The sequence below is a fragment of the Cuculus canorus genome, chromosome 4 (assembly GCF_017976375.1).
Source record: "Cuculus canorus isolate bCucCan1 chromosome 4, bCucCan1.pri, whole genome shotgun sequence".
Taxonomy (NCBI): domain Eukaryota; kingdom Metazoa; phylum Chordata; class Aves; order Cuculiformes; family Cuculidae; genus Cuculus; species Cuculus canorus.
In genome coordinates, this window is record NC_071404.1 from 11,074,130 (window position 1) to 11,096,177 (window position 22,048).

Sequence of the window (22,048 nt, forward strand, 5' to 3'; positions counted from 1 at the left end):
TTAGTAGAGGTTTAATTTCAAATTGTGACTTGTTCATTTCCTGCTGCTCTCCTCTGTAGAGAGGAGGGAAGAATCAAGCCTCTTCCCAGTTCCTACTTGAAGTTGTTTTGCAGTCTACTACTGTATAGGCTAGTAAGTTTCTGCTGATTGCAATGGGTGAAACTTTTCTAGCTGTAATACTCCTTTGTGCCTAGAGTTGTAAAGTGAGGCTAAGCAGCACAAAATCTGTGACCCTGCTCTTGGAACTCAGATATTCCCTGCTTTTTCAGTCCTGGTGCTTCAGACAGCTTTAGTTTTGAGTAGCTGGGCCATGTTGGTTGGTTTGTTTCAGCTTCGGAAAAGTATTTGCAAAAAAGGCTGAAGACTTGTGTTGAAATGAAAGCCTATATTCTGCATCTTAAGTGACTTCCCCCCCCCAGTAGTAGAAAAATGTCCTGCAGTTTGTTTTATGTACTCCTTTAAACATATCAAGCCTAATATGCCTAATAAGTGCTTTTCACTGTCCTTTCACTTACTTTTAAGGTGGATCAGCTGTGGAAAGCAGAATACCATCCTGATTTATTTCAGTGAAATGGATGTAAATGTGAGAAACAATAGAGAAGAATATACTATCTTTCATGCTTTTTACTGGGAAATCTTAACAGGATTTTACTCGTTCTTTCGTAGGAGTGTGTAGTACTTAATCAGTTGCTGTTGTTTTACATAGAACGTAGTGGAGATGTCATGGTTACTTTTCTGCCTTACAGGTTTGAATGCCATAAAACACACTTTTGGAGGAAGAATTCTGCAGTGTTACTGCTATGTATGGGAATAGTTGTGCTAGAGAAATTAAAACAAAAGTCTTAATGCTTTTTTACCTCCTAGTAATGTAAATGAGATGCAAAAGAATTTGCCTGGATTTATCAAAATATTGATGTCTTGCATGGTGAATCTTAGACTACCAATGAAGCTTAATCTAAATGGCAAATCTAAATGACTTGCAAGATCCAGAAGGACAGGCTCCATAGCTCCCTCTGCACTCTGTATCCCGTCCCGTTTACAAACTTCTCAGTGCAGTTATGTCTGATGCAGTGTGTCTCTGCAGGTATCGTTCTCTTTCCTCTGTCTCTATTTAAAATAGACATTACTCTGTGAGTAAGACAACTGTCATCATTTTCTTAGTTTATAAATGGTTCTCATCTTTCCTGTGGCAAAAGCCTCTCTGAAGATTTTTGCCTTTGTAGTCGCTGGATCTTAATGGCTGTTATCTGTGGTTCATCACTCCGGCCCACTTGTCTTGTCTTGTGCTTCTAGTCTGTGCTGCTCTTCCCCGTAGGCATTTTCCATTCTGTTACCATTGGAGTTCCAAGCCTCAGACTGCAAGTAGCCTTTGATAATTTTCATAGCCTTAAGGAGGGAGAGGTTATTTATTCTATTACTTGTGATGCTTTAATGTCCTTCTGAGTTGAGGGCAGACATCTTGATCCCAGTCCTTAGTAACAGGACATATTGACAAAATGAGGGGAATCTTAAACATAGTCCACAAAAAAAAACCTGGAATGAATAAGGTCATAGGTAATATCTTGAATGGTTACACTGATAAATAAAACTACTTAACTGTGTTTCCTTGTTGCTGCTGTCTGTTTCTCTCCTGATCAAGATGAACTGGATTAGGGAGGGACTGAATAGGCACTTTCTCCATTTCTTTCTCTTTTTTATCTGTTGCATATCATAGCTTTGAAAAATTATTTGGATAAATTTTTTAAAATTAGGTTTCGCATTTAACTGACTTCAATTGTTCAGCATTTCAAGTTGACTAATTTTGGAAAACTGTGAAGGTTTTTCTCATCTCACTTCTCAGGTAAAATACTTCTCGGTGAAGAAGAGGGTTTGGAAGATGATGCTGAAACCAGATCAGATGTTAGTGCTGCATCATTTGCAGGTAGATGGCTTTCCCTTTAGCAGTGCAGTCGACCCATTACAAATAAGCAGTACCTCAGATTGTTCTCTTGTTGGTTTATGAGACAAATTTAATCTCTTCAAACTGAAATTATATAGTCTAACTCAAGTTGTCAGTTTTAACGTGGAAATATCTGACATATAGCAAATCTTGAGACACAAGAGATTAAGGAAAGATTTAGTGATCTTTTTCTGTCCTCAAATTCTGTGCAACCGTGAAATTATGTCACTGCAAATTCAAAGTACAGAACCTGTAGAAAAATAACAATTTTATGGCTTGTAAGGTAGATGTAAAATACTCTACTGTCCCAGTTTTCCCACTTCTTTAGTACCAATTCAGTTGGTTCAGCTCCTAGTATAATAAGATCGGCTGTAAAACAGTCTTGCATTACCAGTTACTTGACAAATCCATTCTTTTATTACTCTATGTAAATTATAAAAATCATGTGTTATGGTAACTAGGAAGTGGATGGACACTCAAGATACATGCTAACAAAACTAAAACTGTAAATACTCCTGGGTATAAAACTTACACTTGCCCAATCAAGTTGATTGCATATTTTTTTAATTGATAGGTTGTCATTCTGGTAGAAGTCGAAGGGCATCTTACAGATGCATATTTCCCAACCTGTAGTTTAAGTGTTTAGTTATACACTTTCTTTGGCCCAGGTTAATATGTGGCTTAGTATGAAACGCAAGTTTAAGCACTTGATTGACTCACAAATGTCTTTGTTTTGCAGCTTCTATGAAAGACGAGATCACTGGGGAACTAGCTTCTTCGTCAGGTGTATCAACATCTGGGTCTGTAGGGAGCTCAGCTGCTGATTCTACTGGACACGATATCATTACTGAGCAGCCACGTTCTCAGCATACGTTGCAGTCAGACTCTGTAGACCTGACAAGCTGTGATTTGACAAGTACGGCTACTGAAGGGGAAGAGGATGATGTGCTTAGTCGAAGCTCCAGCCAGATCAGTGCTGTCCAGTCAGATCCCACTATGGACTTGAATGATGGTACACAGGCTTCCTCACCAATTAGTGATAGCTCTCAGACTACTACAGAAGGTCCAGACTCTGCTGTAACCCCTTCGGACAGTTCTGAAATTGTAAGTGTACAATGGGCAGAGGGGAGAACCCCTTCTACTGAGGAGCCAGACATATCTCAGAGCTCTTCCATGGAGGGTCCAGACTTGGACTTATCTACTTACTCGTCTTCTACTTTTCCATTGTCAGCTAGTAACAATGGAAAGGTCAGCAGCTCACACCTCTGTTGGAGAGCTTGACCTCCTTTTAACACTTTCACTTCAGCAGTAATTAAAAACTACAAAGCTGTAATCAGGTTATGTCATGCAAAGACATTAACAGATTGTCAATCACTAGGAGAATGTCAGTATCAAAGGCTTGGCATAAATATATCCTCTTCATAGCATATTTTTCATTTTCTATAGGTATTTTAGTAATGTTTTGGTACAGGAGGACTAATGGAAGTGTTAAAGGGTCAACAATCAATTTGGAGTGATGAAGGAATACTTTTGGAACTTAATGCTTCACATTGTCTTCTGCCTGTGCTTTTTCACTTGGCAACACAGCTGTATTTCTTTCTTTTCCCCTTTTTATTTCATCTTAAGGATTTCTGCTATACAAAGCAAATACTGCATGATTTACTAATGTAGCAGTTACATATTTAATGAACACCTGAAATGGGCATACAGTATAGCTGTCTTAAGAGATTAGTCTCCGGCAAGTGTATTGTGAGGTTGTAATAAAACCAACAAAAATATAATTACTGGGAGCAAGAGCAGAAAATGCAAAAAGAGGAAAACCTTGAATTTCCTAAGTCCGTTAGGTTTTCTTTTTCAAACCTTATCAAACTTTTTTCTTATGTCTGCTGATTAGTAACTTTGGGAAAGTAATAGTTTCTTACCGCTACAAAAAATGGTAAATTTAGACTTATGATACGCAAATATTCATGTAAGTGTGAGGGTTCAAGAGCCACAGGAGTGATGATAATTGCACACTGAATTAAGTGCAGGCAGTACAGAGGCTAAAGTGAGCGTGCATTTATCAACAAGTTGCCAAGATGCATTTCTTACAAATTCTTGTCATACTGTTGCTTAGGTCAGTTTGCATACTGTTTACAAACAGTAATTACAAGTAGAATTATTTTTTTTGTGATTGGCAGACTGAGTTGCCCCATTTACCCACACATGGGCTTTTTAATGAACAATTTTCATGTGCGTATTAAGTCAGGGAGTAACCAAATAAGTATCATGTATTCTGATGGGCTTACGATGAGATGGTTTTTACTTTTACAGACTTTACTATAATTTTTTTTTTTTTTTGGTTTTATGTTTTTTTTCCCCTATACTTACTACCTATATATTGCTTAGGTGCCAAGGGTCAAACTCTTCTCTAGAAGTGTCCTTTTCAGTAGTCTGTGGTTAAAAATGAAGGAATTAAAATGTCTTTAAATTTGTCCCTTTTTGTCTAACAAAGGATGTTCTCAGTTTGACTTTATGTATGCAGGACAAGTTTAGTTGGTAACAGTAAAGGCGTTGGTTGTGATTTGTAGCTGCTGAGATAGAGGGACGTGTTGAATAAAGGAGTAAGGAAAGCTGCAGGGGAGGCACTGCACCAAATGTTTGACTTTGTTGCTGTTAATATCCAAGTTCATGGCTCAAGTGAGAGACTGTCAGATGTAACTGTGGCTTCTAATAGCCCAAATGCTGGAGGAGGAGGGGAACTGCTTTGGGTCCTGCATGCAGCTGTACACTAATATTAATAATATTTATCAGGCTCATATTTGCTTTCAATTTATATCTAGATTACTAACATTGCATGTTTGAGATTTAATGCTGTGTGTTAAGCTAAGTGATTTTAAGTCCTGTCCTTGCACTGTAGGTTTTGGAAGGTGCTGAGGGACAGTATTCAGGAATGCAAATTGGGCAGCTGCAGGATGAGGAAGATGAGGCTGCAAATATTCTCCCAGACAATTCATCAGAGTCTCTCAGAAATTCTTCTGTTGGTATGTTGATAAATGGAAGGGGGACAGATGGGAGCAAAACTGGTGGCACCTCTGAGGCAGATGTTACAAATGCATCTGCTGTCTAACTTCCAAGGGACTAAAGACTTGCATAATGGATATGAAAAACAAACAGCTATATTGAAATATAAAATAAGAAGTATGTTTCAACATTTCTAATGAATCACTTGTTTTGATCACTGCTAATTTATTTTTCATGTTTGTATAATGACGTTCAATTAAAATGCGTTTAATTTGCATCTGAAATGGTATTTAATGAATTGCCTTTTTCTAAAGCGCTTCAGCAGCCTCACCTGTTGAAAACTATGAGCCATAGTAGGCAGCCTTCTGATAGCAGCGTAGATAGATTTACATCAAAAGAAGATGCAGCAGATCCTGGTGATCATGAAAATAAGGTGAGAAGTAGTTACGATGGTCTGCCTTAAAGCTTAAAACAACTAAGTTTAAAAAAATCATATTTATGGTCATGTTAATTAGTGGTAAATATAGGTAGCCTGTTCATGTGGTGTGCGCCTGTTCATGTGGTGTGCTTCATTATAGGTCAAATAAGGTTGAATAGTAAATCTGAACTATAGCCTGAATTTCATTTAACATAAGGTGAATATTCAAGTGTTGATACTTTGAATGCAATCACCAGCAAAAATAGCACAGATCCCTTTTGTCTGTGCGTTAGTGGGGTACACTGTATACTTTATTACCTGAAATATCTTTATGTTGGTTGCTGGCTGCATAGGTAACTTTATGATCTCCTCAGAAGTCATGTCTTAGTCTTTGAGCATCTTTTTCTGTGAGAGGTTCAGGCCATTCTAACCACAGGTTACTAATTTCCTTTTTTTTTTTGACTTTAGCTTTGGACTTTTTTTTCAGCTGAGGCGAAAGAAGTTTAATTTGTGCAGACAAAAGTTAGATCAGTCTGCTGGGCAACTCTGAATGTGAAACTGCAGAAGGTTGTCAGCCTTCTTTGGAAGCAACTTAGGAATTAATTTCTTCTCATACAAAGTTACCAAAGATCATTGTTTGGTGACAAAAAATGGTTTGTCAAACTCCTTCAGATGTTAACAGCAAATTTGAGTAATTCAGAAAATCTACAGAATGATTGTTGTTTCTCTGATGAAATTAAATCAATTCTGATGCTGGGTACAAACATCCCGAAAGCATTACATTTTAAGGCCTTTTTTTGGCATACGTATTAAACACATTTTGCATTGCAACCTTTATACATTTGGAGATGTGCAGTGTTTCTTTATCTTGTTGTGCTTAATATTTTATTTAAACTGAAGATTAATTTTTATCTATATAAAAATTGTGATTTGTGTTCAACAGCCCTCCAGGGTAAAGGGAGACATAGGTCACTATACTGATGGAAGCTCTGCTCCTTTGGTGCACTGCGTCAGACTTCTGTCAGCCTCTTTCCTACTTACGGGGGAGAAAGGAGGTAAGTTTTTGTTAAGTCTCATCAGGTCATTGTGTCTCTCAATGTACAAAGTTGGAAGTGTGGTCAGTTTACTCTGTCTTGTTTTTATTCTCACTTTACTGGAGATTTCGTAAGTGGGGTTTTTCTGTGACAGTCTTGATTTAGAAGATCACAACAGAGTGCAGGAAAACCTAAAAGCACTTTTTGAGCTGAGGCAAAAGAAGTTCAATTTGTGCAGACAAAAGTTAGATCAGTCAGATAAAAAAAAAAAGTTAGATTTTAAATAAAATTTATACCATTTTACAGTTAATCCCATTTTGAACTCTTGGGCATCTAAAGAAATGTTATGGTAATTTAACCCTTAAGTCAAATACTTAATTTACTGTTTGTAATTTTTTGAGGCTTAACCTGTGGGGCCGTGATGATTTATAGATCATATGAAGCTGTGAAGGCAGTCTAACATCAGTAAGGAAACTTTTCTCAGTTACAGTCCATTCGGTGGAAACTGCTGAAAACAATTTCAGAAGAGTATAGTTCTTTCAAGTACTTGTCTTAATACTTTTACAATTAATTTTGCTTACAATGCATATTTTTAAAAATTAAAACAAGATTAATTTTTTTTTTTTAGCTGCGTCACTTGGTTGTTGTTTGAATTTCACATTAATTATTTTGAATGCACCTCAGGTAGAGGAAGTGCTGTTGTACCCCTTTGTGTTTGGGAAATGTACCCTGAGGCTTTAAATGATTAAGCTGTAGTAAAGCAGAGAATTGACGTAAGGTTTTCAACAACCTAGCTGAAATCTCATGTTGAACTTTTCTGTCATGCACTGCTGCTTCCATTTTTTTCACTGAGAATTCTGTGTCACAGACATGGGTGTATATGTTGTTTTATGTATGACTGAAGTGAGATGTTTGTTCGTTTCCCCTTTTCTGAACTCTTATTTGTTCATGTGTTCTGCTGTAATGTTCTTGGAAAGACAGTGTAGTACCTGTATTCTCAGTAATGAAGGGAAGTGAGTAAGAAGTGTGTGGAGTTTATTAGGTAGGTGGTTATTTAAAACAAAAAAGCCATTATAAAATTGCTGTCTCTGATAAACTGGAACTACTTGCTTTGCATTTGTTCTTCTTGTCTAGGCTAAGCACTTTGTATCATACAGACTTGTTGATTAACTTAAAAACAATTTGGGAAGCTTTTAAATACCCCTTTTTAATTTTTTTTTCTTTTCTGCAGCTTTAGTTCCTGATAGAGATGTGAGAGTCAGCGTAAAAGCCCTGGCAGTAAGTTGTGTTGGAGCAGCCGTTGCACTTCACCCCGAGTCTTTCTTCAGCAAACTGTATAAAACTCCCCTTGAAGCAATAGGAGAAGAGTATGGTATGTTGCTGTTTGCTTATTCCGTTTTAATAGCACGTTTGGGTTTTCAAATAAGTGAGGCAGCATCTATACTGAAAACCCCAAATCCAGTTTGGTGTTTGCAATCAAATAGCGCACCAGTTGGATTGAATGTGCTGCCTGTGCATATGGTGAGTGTTTTCTTGAAAGAGGAGTAAAATTTCAAGGGCTGAGCTTCTACTGTTTCTGACGCGTCAAAGCTGTTTTAGTGCAACCGCTATATAGAAGTGGTTTGTGTTATAAATGGCTTGTTCTAGTTTGTTTCAGGCCATCTTATAGGTGGTTTCTAAGCCATTAGGTTTATTTTCATGAGTTCTGCAGTATAATCAGCAGTGACCTGGAGTATTCATCTGGTTTGGTATTGATAATGGCACAGGTGGTGTGTTGACCAAAACTTTATTCTTGCATTTCCCCAGAGCATTTTGTGTACAAATTAAATAAGTCACTAGTGGTTTTATATGTGATCATTGGTCTGGATGGTGTGAATGATCTGTAGATTACATTCAAGGCATCTTGGAAAAGTAGAACTAAGGCAAGCGTATTGTGAATATGCTGGTATTGATTGTACTGTAATTGGTACCTCCACTGAAACATTTTTAGGGATCACTACTAGTCTAAGGCTAGTATTTTTAAAATAAAGTAGTTGTTAATTATCTTCTTAGAGGAGCAGTATGTATCAGATATTCTGAACTACATTGACCATGGAGATCCCCAGATTAGAGGAGCTACTGCCATTCTGTGCGGAACAATTATCAACTCCATTCTGATTAAATCCCGCTTTGATGTGGAAAAATGGCTATTAAATGTCAGAAGCTCAACAGGTAACAATTTATTTCAAGGGTGTCTCTCTTTTTTTTTTTTTAATGCAACCAAAGTTTTCTTTAGTTTCATTGCTCTCAATCCTCTTTTTTGACAGGAAATCTCTTTTCCTTGATAGACTGCATACCTCTGTTACAGAAAACACTGAAAGATGAGTCCTCTGTTACGTGCAAAATGGCGTGTACAGCTGTGAGGGTAAGCAGAAGCAGTTTGCACCACCACAGATCATAGAGGCATTATTCATTGACTAGGAACTTGCTGTGCTCAGATGTATAAACATGGAGCAAAAAATGACTTGTTCTCCAAGAACTTTATTGTAGGAGACGTGGATCAGGCACAGAGATGGATGAACAAATAGCTGGAAAATAACTATGGTGGTTGGATTGTGTGGCAGTAATCATGATATTTCTTGTCATAAATGTACTGGTATGGACTATAATGTTACACTAAGCAACATAGGATGAGTGCATTATATAGAAAAAGGATATCTAGCCTAAACAGGGAAGTGTGAACATAAAACATCTGATTTGAACCTGTATTTGGAGTGCAAAAACTAAATGTGAGAAATGAGTAAGGTTATAGAAGTAAAATACTGATTATTTTCTGAAATAATATTTCTTTAAAGTGAGGAAAGTCTCACAAAAGTGTTTCAGATTGGGTGAAAGATGCATCAGGCAATTGTTAAAATAGAGATGATAGCTGAATTTGTGACTGGAACTTAAGAGTGTGAGTTTTATTTCTGTAGTAAAATATGTGGAAGATGTTCTGTGAAAAGGCAGAGGGGTGAAGCAGTGAGATTTTCTTTGAGGAATTTAAAAAAAAGTAGAAGTAAAAGGACAAGGGAAATTAATTCATCGATGAGAGGCACACAGTGGCTGACTATTGCAGCTGATGGGTCAGTGAGGTGAAGTGTAGCTTTTAGCAAAATGCAGGTAGTTAATGTATGGAAAATATGATTTCTTGTGAAAAGAGGAGGAGTCCGTGATGGAGCTGAGGGAAGGAAATCTAGTTAGTTAAATGATGCCATCTTTTTAACCTTCTGTTCCATGATCTTATTGTTTGTATATAGTAATTTCTGTATGGTTACACTTAGGCTTAAGGCTTTTCAGAAGACTTCACAAGAATTGTTCAGTTCAGGGCACTTTTACCAGTCAATTTTGACTTTTTATTTCTCTCAGTATATAATGTAGCCTGACTTTATACCTTTCAGCAGAAATATTCAAAAGTGTTTTGGGTTGTTTATCCCCAAACAAGAAGGTGCCTTTTCATGTAGTTAAATAACGCATAGAAGTATAGAGTTCTGTGACTTTTTCTGAAGAACACACATTGTGCTTGTAGTTGAACTGTCACTAAAATGTAAGGTATTACTTTTTCAAAAACTTCTGGAAATCAGAACCAGATCCCTAAAAATGCCCTGTGGAAATTAGGAGAGACTGGTCTTGAACCGATAAGATTACAATGTTTGTGGTGTTTAAGCCTTGCGTGTTTTAGACCTTATTCTTTGGAGGATTGTCTTCTGATCTCAGAAGCTTGTGTTCCTCTCCAGAGTTTTAAATTCAGCAGGAGACTTTAGCAGTTCACATGGAGCTAGTGTCCTAGCCTTGCAAAGTACCTAATTCTGGTACTTTCTCCTAGATCTTAAGCAATAACTTTTTTTATTATTCTAAATAAAATGGATTTTTATGATAACTTACATACTTTGATTCAGAGAACCTTTACGGTAATATAACAAATGTTTTTTTTCTTCTCAGCACTGCATCATGAGCCTGTGTAGTAGCAGTTACAGTGAACTAGGTTTACAATTAATTGTTGACCTCCTTACGCTGAAGAATAGCTCATATTGGTTAGTAAGGACGGAACTTCTGGAAACACTTGCAGAGGTAGATTTTCGGTAAGTGTTTATATTTTTCCATGGGTGTTATAGGTGTAGCATGGAGATTCCGTGTGTAGGAAACTGAAACAAAAATGAGGTGGTTTATTCTTAAACATTTACAAATTTCATAAAACTTCGGACCAATCATTCATATAAGGAATGTATGAATTCCAGTTCTAAAGTTACCATTGACTTCACTACCCAGCCCAGTCCTCTGTAGAGGAGTTTCTAGTTCAGTGGTCTGTTTTATCCTTGGTCTGCCTTGGATTTCATATCCAGTTTTGTATGGTTTTTTAAAAGAAATGTCCCTGACTTGTTCTCAGTTATTGTCAGCTCTCTTCTCTTGCTCATTTTCCTTTATACTGAAATGAATGTGACTTCACTTCCTCTTCTTACATTCCCTCATTCTCTAAAAGGTCTTCCAAGCTGGAAGACAAAAGGTGTTTCTATGAAAATTCTTCAAGTCATCATTAGTCATACAAAGTTGGACCCTTTCTGAATAGTGATATGTGGAATGTGTTACTATCTTTTCAAAACAGTCTGATTTTTACATGCATGCAGGGCTGGGGGGGGGGGGGGGGAATATGATCAGAATGCATGAAGGATATTTTTTAACTAACAAAAACTAGTTCTTCTGTTACAATAGCCAGATAATAGTTTAGCAAGTAGCTCACCTCTTCGAAAGGTAGCATAATATGTGATTAATTCTTACATTTTCCCTGCAGCAGTGTTTTTCTAAAAAGTAAACAAAAAGAATTCTGACCACTGAAGGGAGAAAAAATCTTTAGTGTTGACTAAGGTACACTAAATTCTATTTTACCACAGGCTAGTCAGCTTCTTGGAAGGAAAAACTGAGAGAGTGCACAGGGGTCTTCATCATTATACTGGTGTAAGTAAATTATTCAATCAATATATTGTGTTTCTGGATTAAGGTACCAATGCAATTTCAGCACTCACATTTAAATTCTGCCAACATTGATGGTTGTTTTGTTTTGTATAAGTAGGCTCACATTTGGAGACCTGTTACAGTTGGAAAGATACTTGACTACTGAGATTCAGATATCTTGGTGTTCTCGGTGGGGGGGGGTGTTGGGGGGACTTTGTTTTGGTTTTGTTTCTTTTTTAAACTTCAAAAACCTTCCAGCATTTGTGTATTTAAGTAGTGTATTTGGCAATGTTAAGGTGAAGATTGTCTTACAGACTTGTATGACAGACAAATTCTCACTGGGTCTGCCTTGTTAACTATCTTTTAACAATCTGATCTAATGATGAAAATGTTCAATGAACTTTAAATGTGAGAACTTATTTTGTAGCTCCTGAAGCTTCAGGAGAGAGTGCTTAATGATGTTGTAATATGTCTGCTTGGAGATGAAGATCCAAGAGTCAGGCACGTAGCCGCAGCTTCGTTAATAAGGTATATATATTTGTTTTAATTTTTAGAAAGGAAAAGGAAGTTTAGAAAGATACAGACATGTTACTGTGTACCTATAATGAAAATAATCCTTCAGTGGGTTTCTTACATTTTTGTTCAAATAAAGGATGGGAGACAAATGCAGCTTTATGGTACCTGGAGCGTGCATCACACTGGGCAATTGTACTTCGCTTCTCGTTAGCATAGCAATTTAATTTGACTTTATTACATTCTGAGGGTCACTTTAAGTTTCAAACTCCTCAAATTAGTTTTCTGTGTGCTGAAGTGATTTGTTCAGTATCCTTACTGCAGTTGATAGACTTAAAATGTTGCAGTTCTGACGAGTTGTCCTAAATTCCAGACACTGTATTTTTCTATGTGGTTATAATTCATATATCTTAAAACTTTCAGCTCACCAATTATAGGAAAGTAGCTAATCTTGTTTAAAAAGTAGTTGTTTGCTGTAACTTGCTACAGATATTGCTGTTCAGATAAACTTACCGAACAGTAAGGATTAGATAGTAGTTTATTTATTAGAATCCAAGGATTTACATGTTTAAACAAGTTAGGAGCATCTAATAGTGAATTCCAGGAATGTCTTTTTGCCAGATTGCTGTCCATACATAATAACAAATAAAGGACAATGTAACCTTAAAAATTCTGCCACTTAGAAGCATTTCTATTGCAGAAGCAGCTTGGCAGAGAAATTGTTAGCTGTTGTGTCATAGTTTGTTTGTTGCTTTTATTGTGGGACTTGATTTTGAAATTGAGTTATTTTGCCAACTGAGTGGTAACAAGTTGGAGTTTTTCATGTCTTCATGTTGACATAGTGACAGCATGAGTGTTAAAGTTGGAAAAGGCTTAACTGCCTATGAAATCTGCTACAGGCTTTCAGGAGCCCCTTGAAACATCCCGTATGAGCATTCATTGGAAGTACTTTCAAGCAACTTAAAAAATGTGTACAGTAATTTTTCACTGTTGTCTAAGTTGGAAATGTTATTGTTGTCGTTGTAGTATGTATAGGTTGGTGTCTCTATAAAAAGGTATTTTTATAACTATCGCGTCTAAAGCGATTCCTTTGTCCTGTTTTGAGCTCCTTGATTATAATGAAAAGCAGCTGTATAAAGATGAGCTCAACTTAACAATGAGTTTTAGTAACAGATTTTATTTACAGTTTGGTACATCTAATTAATGTATGCAGCTTTCTGAATTGTGTATTAAATGTGTTTTAAAAGTACTTTAAATTCTATATTAAATAATATCTGAATAATACTTTTCCTTTTTGACGATTATCGTTAAGGCTTGTTCCAAAGCTGTTTTATAACTGTGATCAAGGACAAGCTGATCCAGTTGTAGCAGTAGCAAGAGACCAAAGTGGTGTCTACCTGAAACTGCTAATGCATGAAACACAGCCTCCATCTCACTTTGCAGTGAGCACTATCACCAGGTATGTTATGTGGCTTGTCTTGCTTTAAGTGGAATGTGGACCCAAATTTCACTTCATAATGCCTAGAGTCATATTTGAGTCCTGCAAATCCACACGCTTATGAAATCTTTTTCCAGTTTGTAGGAGCATCTGTGGTAGTTCTGGGCTCTGCAGAAACAGACTCAGGTTTAAAGGATAAACTGGTGTGTGAGTTAACTAGTGATGTGCTCACACGTTGATCATAGGGAGTCATTGTTCTGTGATAAGGTTTCTTTTCATTGTGAGGTGACCCTATTTGTCCAGTAAATTGCACAAGTAAGCATAGCTTTGCGAACTAATTCTAGGTATACGTTATTCTTCAGGTATGTTGATCAAGATTTAGAGCTCTTCACATCGTTGTTTAATGATTGTGGTTGCAGAAGTCTGTACTGCCTTCTAATTTTGGTAGTGTGAGCTTGCTGCTGTATTTTTGCTGCCAAATATACTTTCTTAAACTCTTCTGTTTAGGTATTTTGTCTTATAGGCAGTACAAGTTGTATTCGCTTGTGGGGGCTCTTTGCTTCTACCAATTTGTCATACAAGTTTTCAATTGTGTACCTTTTCCATACACGACCTTGATCTTGTCACTCAAGATTTATATACTGTAATATGGAAACAATAGAAGTTTTTGGACACTGTTTCATTTCAAATACAAAGTAGTTATTTTTCTACAGCAATAGTCTTTACAGCAATAATACAAAGTTTGTGAACGTGCAAAAATATTAGGTGGATTTGAGCAAAAGCAAAGACTCATGCTAAATGGGGGTGATTCCTGGAACACCCAAGTTAGGTATTGAGTTAATCTACTATTTCAGTTTGCTGAGATTTGATTTATAAACTAAATTGCTTTTGCTAGTACAGTAGCAAAAATATTAAAATATATTTTAATATATATTTTAATATAGAGGTGGTATTTTAATATAATAATATATTTTAATATAGAGGTGGTATTTAGAATGTTCTCTGACTTCTGTATTTTAAAAGTGGCCTATAAAATCAGTAATAGTAATTTAAGTCATCATTTTTGATTGAGGTGTTTGTTTTTTTCAGTACATGTTTTAGTGGTATAAATGTTTTTATTTCAGAACGTACAGAGGTTACAATATGCTGCAAAGTCCACCAGATGTCACTATGGAAAACAATCTCTCAAGGGTTATTGCAGCAATTTTCCATGCATTGACAATATCCACTACAAGAGCACTTACAGTGAGTTTTCTTGGTTGCTATAGTAGCTAACTTTTTCTCTTATCTTTTTTTTCTTGTTTTATTTTTAGTTATTTCCTGGCTATATTGATATCTGCTGTTTTGGTACTGTGGCACTGGCAATAGTAACATGTTTAATTCTCACTCTTATGATATCTTACTGTTGTTGCAAACTCTTCCAGTGATGAAATGGATTCAATTCTTGGTGTTAACTTTTTCAGTTCGGCTGCTGTGAAGGTTTGTGTCTTCTCTCCACAACATTTCCGGTTTGCACCTGGAGTGTGGGATGGCACTGTGGGTATGTTCCCTCATCTCTTCTTCAAGTTTCTAAAAGTCACTTATTTATGTATCAGAAGTCCTGGTTTAAATGTATAAGCTTGTTTTAGCTGTTGTTTAAGAACTTTATCCAGAAGAGCGTAACATCAGGTTGTCATGATATTGTTAGCACTCTGTCATCTCTGTAATCGCAGCATGTTGTCACAGGGTTTGGCTGTAAGTGCTGTTATAGACACTGACCATATGTGTCTGTCTGTCAAAATAAGTACTAGGAGAAAAATTTCAATGCTTTTGAAAGAATGTTTATCTTCAGGGCATTGTCTTGTAGTATCTCTTTAAAATCAGAACATTATCACTTTCACCTTGGTCTCATGTTTATGTTGAAGAACAGTGAGTAAAGGAAGCTGGTTCGTAGCTGCTTTTGTAACTATAGAAGTGTCGAATGCATTTAAATTGTTCTGATTCTGCACGCTGAATGGGAACAGTAAGTGAGATGTCTATAATACTCAAGTGTTATGTAGGTAATATATCATAGCCCCAAAGTGCTTGTATTCTAAAGAGTTTCTTCAGAATGTAACTGTACAGTTGGCAACTTCAAAGCTTTTTCGCCTCTGACCATCAGTGTGCTGTGCCACGTGAGCTGTAAATCTGTGTACTGAAGATGTACACATATAGACCTGTTTGTTTTTTAAATAGATTTAATATAACTTGTATTGATTTTCTTCATTGCTGTTGTCTCTGCTCTTATTTTGCACTTCTGGTATCCTGAAACTCTTGCAAAATTTTATCTCATTTCAAAAGCAAAACAAACCCCAGAACTACAACAACAACAACAGAACCCCTACATTCCCCAGCCAGTTTTCTTACCAGTAAGCTTTTTCTTCCATTGCTGGCCACAAGTGGGACATACTCTGCATATGCATTCTAAAAGATGTCTTTTGAGTTACAGGTCCACTTTAAACAATTTAAGTAGATTAGGATGTGAGGAATACTTATCTGGAAAATAAAATCATTGCAGAATCACAACAGTGTGTCTTCTGCTCTACCCACCTTGAGAACTGCTATTTTTAAGATGCATCTAATATTCATCAGTGATGCAGTGACGTAGCCTTTGCCCTTCCCTCTAATTCCTTCTTTCCAAATTTTTAGCCCATGTTCATACTAATTTTGTTTTTGGGAAATGACAAGAATGTTTATTGTTCTGGATGAAAAGGATATAATAAAGTGGATAATAACATGAGAATTTTTTCAATTTTTTTTTCTATCTTAACTACTGTTATTCTTATAATTAAAAAATGCACTAGAATTGCTGCATTCCAACTCCCTACAACTTGACATGGGTTAATTCATGGGTTTCTAACTGTATATATGTGAACAACACTTGCATATGAAAGTACTTTCAAATAAAATAAAAAGGAAGGCTCTGTAATTACCTGTGTAGCTTTGTCAAAAGATCAGCTATGCTTAGTTGAAATTTATTTTTTGAAATTGCTCCAGTTGTATTAGGCCAGAGTGACTGCATGAGAAGTTTCTTCCCTTTTTTAATTAAAAAATCCTGAAAGAATCCTTATTTAGAGGTTACATGAAGTCTTTTACTGAAAGTAAGTTAGTAGTATTGTGCAGGTCTTACGACTTTAAATTGTGTGTAGTTCACATAGTATTCTGACAAATCTTTCTGTAATCTCTGGCTGCTCTTTTTCAATCTTGAGTTGTGAGGGAAAATGTGGTTTTAAGATTGTTGTAAAGGAAAGTATGGGATTCAGCAGCGGATTACAATGTTGGATAGAGTCTACCCAAAAATCTAAATGATTTGATAGATTACAATTGTTTACTTCTTGTAACTTTAAAACAATACCTTGATATGTTGCAATATTATGCTTATGTCTCCCATCCCTACCTTGCATATGTGCGGAACTTTTAGCTGGAGATAGTTCGGGACCATATTAGATAGCAATTAAATACAGAATTCTTCAGTTTATCAGTAGATGTCACTAGCAGCTTTGATATTTGCTATTTTTAAAAAGAAAAAAGGAACAGAATACAAATTATTGTGAGGTCTCTGCTGCCAATGTTTGAAGTCCTACTTGACTGTTAAATGTATATTCCTGTAGTACTAGGTTGTTTGTTTTTTTATATTAGCAGTAACTTAATTGTTAGTTTTCTTAAGACTGTAAACTTACTAAAAGGAGGAAGAAAATCCGTGACATTCCAGAATTTATCTTCCAGTGTTTCCGAGCCAAGTCCATCAGATGAAGCTCAGAAGGGCTGCACCATTGGAATGGCTGGCATGGTCCTGTCTCTCCTTTCATCAGCGTGGTTCCCACTGGACCTCTCTGCACATCAGGATGCTTTGATTTTGACTGGGAACTTGCTTGCAGGTAGGGCAGAGCAAGAAAAGCAGGATTGTTAACTTTTTTTCTTGTTAATTTTTACCATTAGCATCAGAAGGCCCATATCTCACCCTATTCTGATTGCACACGAGACTTGCGAGATTGAGCAAAAAAAATAAAGAAGGGACTTCTTGCTCCTAGGATGTTGGAAAACAGTTCCTCCGAGTATATTTCCTCTAACTGCCAAAGAGAATGTGCAATATTCTTAGTAAAGGCTGAGCACAAAAAAATAATATTATTTGTTGTTTAAAACTATGCACCTAACTGCTGGTTTTAAAAATATAGTCTCTCTTTTCCATATTTGAATTTCTGTTCATACAGAGATGATAGGTATCTAAAATTTTCTCATACATTCCAAGTTTTTACCTTGTTTAAATAATGTGATTCTTGTTGCAGCAAGTGCTCCCAAATGCTTAAAGAATCCCTGGAGTGCTGAAGAAGATTCAAACCAAGGTGCTGCAAAGCAGGAGGAACCCTGGCCGGCTCTGGCGGATCGAACTCTTGTTACTTTAGTAGAGCAGCTCTTTGCTCATCTGCTGAAGGTCATTAACATTTGTGCTCATGTAATGGATGATCTTGCTCCTGGCCCAGCAGTAAAGGTAGGTATTAATAATAAATGAAATTGTGTGACTTAAATAATCTGTGATAGAGAACTCTTCAGGCATCAGCATTTTAGAGGTAATACAGGTAGCTATTGAATAGCTTGATAACACGGCTGTACTATATGTAGGAAAGCAAGTAACAAAAACTTTTTTTAGCACTCTGTTATCTGGATTCAACAGGAACTTTAGTCATTGAACTCTTAATTCCATTTCATCAGCTTATGAGGAAGCTGAGAAAGAAAGTAGGGAATATGTTAAGCCTACTCCTTTTCACTCAGGAAATTAATTTCCTGAACTTGAGAGTTGAGGCATTTTATGTGACAGTCAAATAAAGAGGAGTTTGGAGAAAAGGTGAATATGTTTGTATTTGTGTAGAAGAAGGAAAAATACTTGTGCATGTGAAATTAATAAACTTTTTAATTTTAGGCAGCATTACCTTCTCTCACAAACCCACCTTCTCTTAGTCCAATTCGGAGGAAGGGGAAGGAGAGGGAGTCTGTTGAACAGGCATCTGTGCCAATGAGCCCTAAAAAGGGTGGTGAAGCAAGTCCAGGTAAGCACGTATACTCCTATTCATCCTCCCACCTACCACCCCCATCTAAGTATGGTTATGGCATAGAGAGAAAAAATAAAATGAAGTAACTTGTTTTCTGAAGTTTTAGTTCAAAAGGTTGGCAGACCTACTGTTGGACTGCACTGCCTTGCAGGAAAGGTGCCTGTGGGTGGGGGCTCCTTTGCTGGTTTGGTTTTTATGAAAATTAACTGTACTTTTGAGAAGCAAGGTATTTCTTTTCGTCATGTTTTTTCTGAATCTACTCAACCAGTAAATAAATGAAGATGTAATTTTTGCATATGTTTTACTTCAAGTTTGAAAGTTGCTTTGTAGCTTCTGGTAGGAGTAGCTTACCTTGCTCTTGGAAACAAGACTCTTGAATCTCGAATCTTGAAAGGTTGTTTTTCTTAGTAATGAATGAAGGAAATGGGGGGTTTTGTTTGATTTTTTTTTTTTTTTTTTTTTTATAAATTGTACTTCAATAAAAAGCCCTCTGGCTTAATTTCTGTTATCTCAGAGGACTAGTTTCTTGGAGTGCTAGTTCATTTCCTAGTTGTACAGCATAGTTTTTACAATTTAAAATATCCACGTGGATTGATAAATTCATACTGTCTAGTAATTCAAAAATGGTAAATAACGTTGAGTATATGTGTCATGACCACCCTAGCAAAAGTATCCTGTTCTGATCTGTGATATATTTTTAAGCTGCTAGGCAAACTGATGCTACTGGACCCGTTTCAACAAGTAAATCATCTTCAGTAGGAAGCTTTTATCATCTTCCATCGTATCTGAAGTTGTACGATGTCTTGAAAGCAACCCATGCTAATTATAAGGTACTACGTGATAGCATTTGATTGAAGTAGAATGTAGATGGGCAACCACTCGGTGTTTCTTTTAAACATGGCTCTACCTGTATCAAGACCTGCTTGTTTGCCTGTGTAAACAGTTTATAAAGAAGAAAAAGAAATGAGAAAATCACAACCACCATCAGTAAAACAAAGAACAAGAGAACAAAACCGCCTGATAGGCATTGTCACCCTGTTGCTTGTTTCTGTGCTGTCACTAATGCTGATACCGAATGGCCCTTCACTGGCTTGGCAGTGCGGAATGGATCCCAGTGTCTGTTCTCTCCGCAGTTTATTCCAGGATGGGCAAATTTTTTCCTCTTTAGTTCAGGTAATAGAAGGTGTATTCCCTAGGGACTTAGTAATCTGATTTGTACACTTCAGAGGTGTATTCTTGCTACTTCTGCTGTGTTTCTGAGAAATATGTTGTGCCTTTTTCATTACTTATGAACATATGCTGCCTTCCCGGATGCTGCAACTTCCTCAAGCTAGATGATCCCCTTCTTTTTCTTAGTCAAAGTCCTACCTTTCCAACAATTCATAAGTGAGTCGAAGCTGTCAGTAGTGTTGATTGTACTATGCTGAAATTTTAGGCAAAAGATCATTTTGTGTTGATACCCACTTCTTTCTGTAATTGTTATGTCCTTGTCAAATAAATGTTAAGAAAAAATGTGGTTTTACTTTTTGGGACCAGGTTACTTTGGATCTCCAGAATAGTAATGAAAAGTTTGGATGTTTCTTACGATCTGCCTTAGATGTTCTGTCTCAAATCTTGGAACTTGCTACTCTTCAAGATATTGGAAAGGTATCAGATTTGTGGTTTTTTTTTTGTTTTTTTTTTTTTTGTAGTTAAGTTGTACAGTATCTGTGGTCCATACTGGGAAAAAACACGTATCATTGATTTTTAAATTGGTGCCATTGAGAAAGACAGTAGTCCTAGAAGCATTGTGGTGCCACACTGTTGAGTAAAGTGCTAAAGCAGATTTTCTGAATTAAGTTGTTGCTGTTGAAAACTGGAATAATTATTTTACTGTTTAAGTTTCATGTGGAGATTTTTTCTTCCCGGCAAAATGTTGTTCTTACTATATTTATATGTTTAATCATTTTAAATATGCACAGTATCAAGAGGTGTACTGTTCTCCTTCCTCTCCCATGTCTTTATAGTTTTTCTTGTTAACTGTGGTATCAAGCATTGTGGTATTTTATAACTAGGAGGCAGATCTTACATTTTTATTTCCTTATATATTTTCCTCAAATTGGTGTAGTTCTATTTAGTAAAAGTGAAAAAACTGTGCTGTTGTCCAGTTTTCATAGTAAAACTTGTTTTTCTGCTTTTCTAGTGTGTAGAAGAAATTTTGGGATACCTAAAATCATGTTTCAACAGAGAACCAACAATGGCAACAGTTTGTGTGCAGCAGGTAAGGAGGTAATGTTTGTGTGTTACAGGAAGATTAATTCTGATGTCCTGTGATTGTCAATTGGATGCTAAGACTGGCCATTCTTTTTAAAGGAAGTGATGTGAGAAACTGTAGCCCAGGTGGAGCAAAAGGAACCTTTTCTTTAATTTTCATAACTTGTTTTGAAACTTGATACCCTCTGAAAAATATAATTTCTTCTTGAACTGCTTTTAGTTCAAGGAACTTTTTTAGCTTATGCTCAGAAAACAAGTTTGGGTTTTGCCTTCCAAAATGTGCTCTGTAGCCGGTTTACTCCATCAAAAAACTAGAAGGTGAAGAACTGCCTTACTTATGGATTCTTGCAGGCCTCCAATTAAACTTTTGGGTTCAAGTCGTCAAAGCTTATGTTTGGTGGGTGGTGAGCTTCAGTAGACTTCTTTGAGTTGTCACATGGAAATAGCTTCACATACAAAAATCAATCGTATCTTCTTGCTTCAGATGTAGGTTGTTTCTTTTTTCCAGCCTTTTTCTGTCTTGTAATTGACTACATGACCCACAGTTTGCACTTTGACCTTTCCTCTTAAGCCCTTTGGGGCCATGAGGAGTCAAGTCTCTTTTCCTGCAATGTTAACTTTCTTTTTTTCCTTCCAATTCTCTTCTCTAGTTATTGAAAACATTGTTTGGGACAAATCTGGCTTCTCAGTACGATGGCTTGTCTTCAAACCCCAATAAAGCTCAAGGCAAAGCTCAACGCTTAGGTTCTTCCAATTTGAGACCTGGTCTCTATCATTATTGCTTCATGGCACCGTATACACATTTTACACAGGCCCTCGCTGATGCTAGTCTCAGGAACATGGTTCAGGCTGAGCAGGAACATGATGCTTCAGGGTAACTTTTCTTCCCTTATGACATTAACTTGAACTAGAATGTCTTTATTGTTTTTCATAAATGCAAGTATGATAGGGGAGCTAAGTAACTTGAAATTACAGTATTGTGTATTTGCTTATGTCTACAAGAAATAAGTGAGTAGTTTGTCTTGCTAGCAAGTTCTGGAATGCAACACTAGATTGATATCACTAATGTGTTTTCCAAATCAAAGCTAAATCATGAAAATGGGTATCACTAAAGTTGTTTTTTAAACATAATAGTTTTAAATGCTTGTATTCAAAACGGTTTGCTGTAATTACCAAATTAATGAAATAGTAGCCTTACAGGAAAGGCAGAAGGATTACTAAGCAAAGACTAGGAATTCTTTCTCTACTGGATGTGTGTTTTCCTCAAATCTGTGTGATCCAATCCAAATGTGCTGTGGGTTGTCTCTGGTGTTTTGTTTTACTAAGGTTAAGTAGATAATGAAATGTTGGCATTGGTAAAACAGTATTCATTTAAAAGAAGGGGAGTGTTAGACCCTACATTTTTTTTACGTGTAT

General features: G+C 36.4%; 1 protein-coding gene across 2 annotated transcripts in view; it reads left to right on the plus strand.

Moving 5' to 3' along the window:
• Positions 1-22,048, plus strand: part of HTT (huntingtin) — a 78,848-nt gene that overhangs the window by 17,764 nt on the left and 39,036 nt on the right. For both annotated transcript variants that reach the window (XM_054064541.1, XM_054064542.1), the window contains 21 exons: positions 1,841-1,921; positions 2,679-3,043; positions 4,839-4,962; positions 5,257-5,375; positions 6,304-6,415; positions 7,626-7,766; positions 8,447-8,605; positions 8,701-8,798; positions 10,355-10,494; positions 11,302-11,365; positions 11,790-11,890; positions 13,188-13,334; positions 14,438-14,558; positions 14,777-14,853; positions 17,058-17,209; positions 17,618-17,820; positions 18,250-18,376; positions 19,082-19,209; positions 19,916-20,026; positions 20,562-20,639; positions 21,283-21,506. In XM_054064541.1, coding sequence (XP_053920516.1) covers positions 1,841-1,921; positions 2,679-3,043; positions 4,839-4,962; positions 5,257-5,375; positions 6,304-6,415; positions 7,626-7,766; positions 8,447-8,605; positions 8,701-8,798; positions 10,355-10,494; positions 11,302-11,365; positions 11,790-11,890; positions 13,188-13,334; positions 14,438-14,558; positions 14,777-14,853; positions 17,058-17,209; positions 17,618-17,820; positions 18,250-18,376; positions 19,082-19,209; positions 19,916-20,026; positions 20,562-20,639; positions 21,283-21,506 — 2,872 coding nt within the window. The remainder of the gene's footprint in view (positions 1-1,840; positions 1,922-2,678; positions 3,044-4,838; positions 4,963-5,256; positions 5,376-6,303; positions 6,416-7,625; positions 7,767-8,446; positions 8,606-8,700; positions 8,799-10,354; positions 10,495-11,301; positions 11,366-11,789; positions 11,891-13,187; positions 13,335-14,437; positions 14,559-14,776; positions 14,854-17,057; positions 17,210-17,617; positions 17,821-18,249; positions 18,377-19,081; positions 19,210-19,915; positions 20,027-20,561; positions 20,640-21,282; positions 21,507-22,048) is intronic.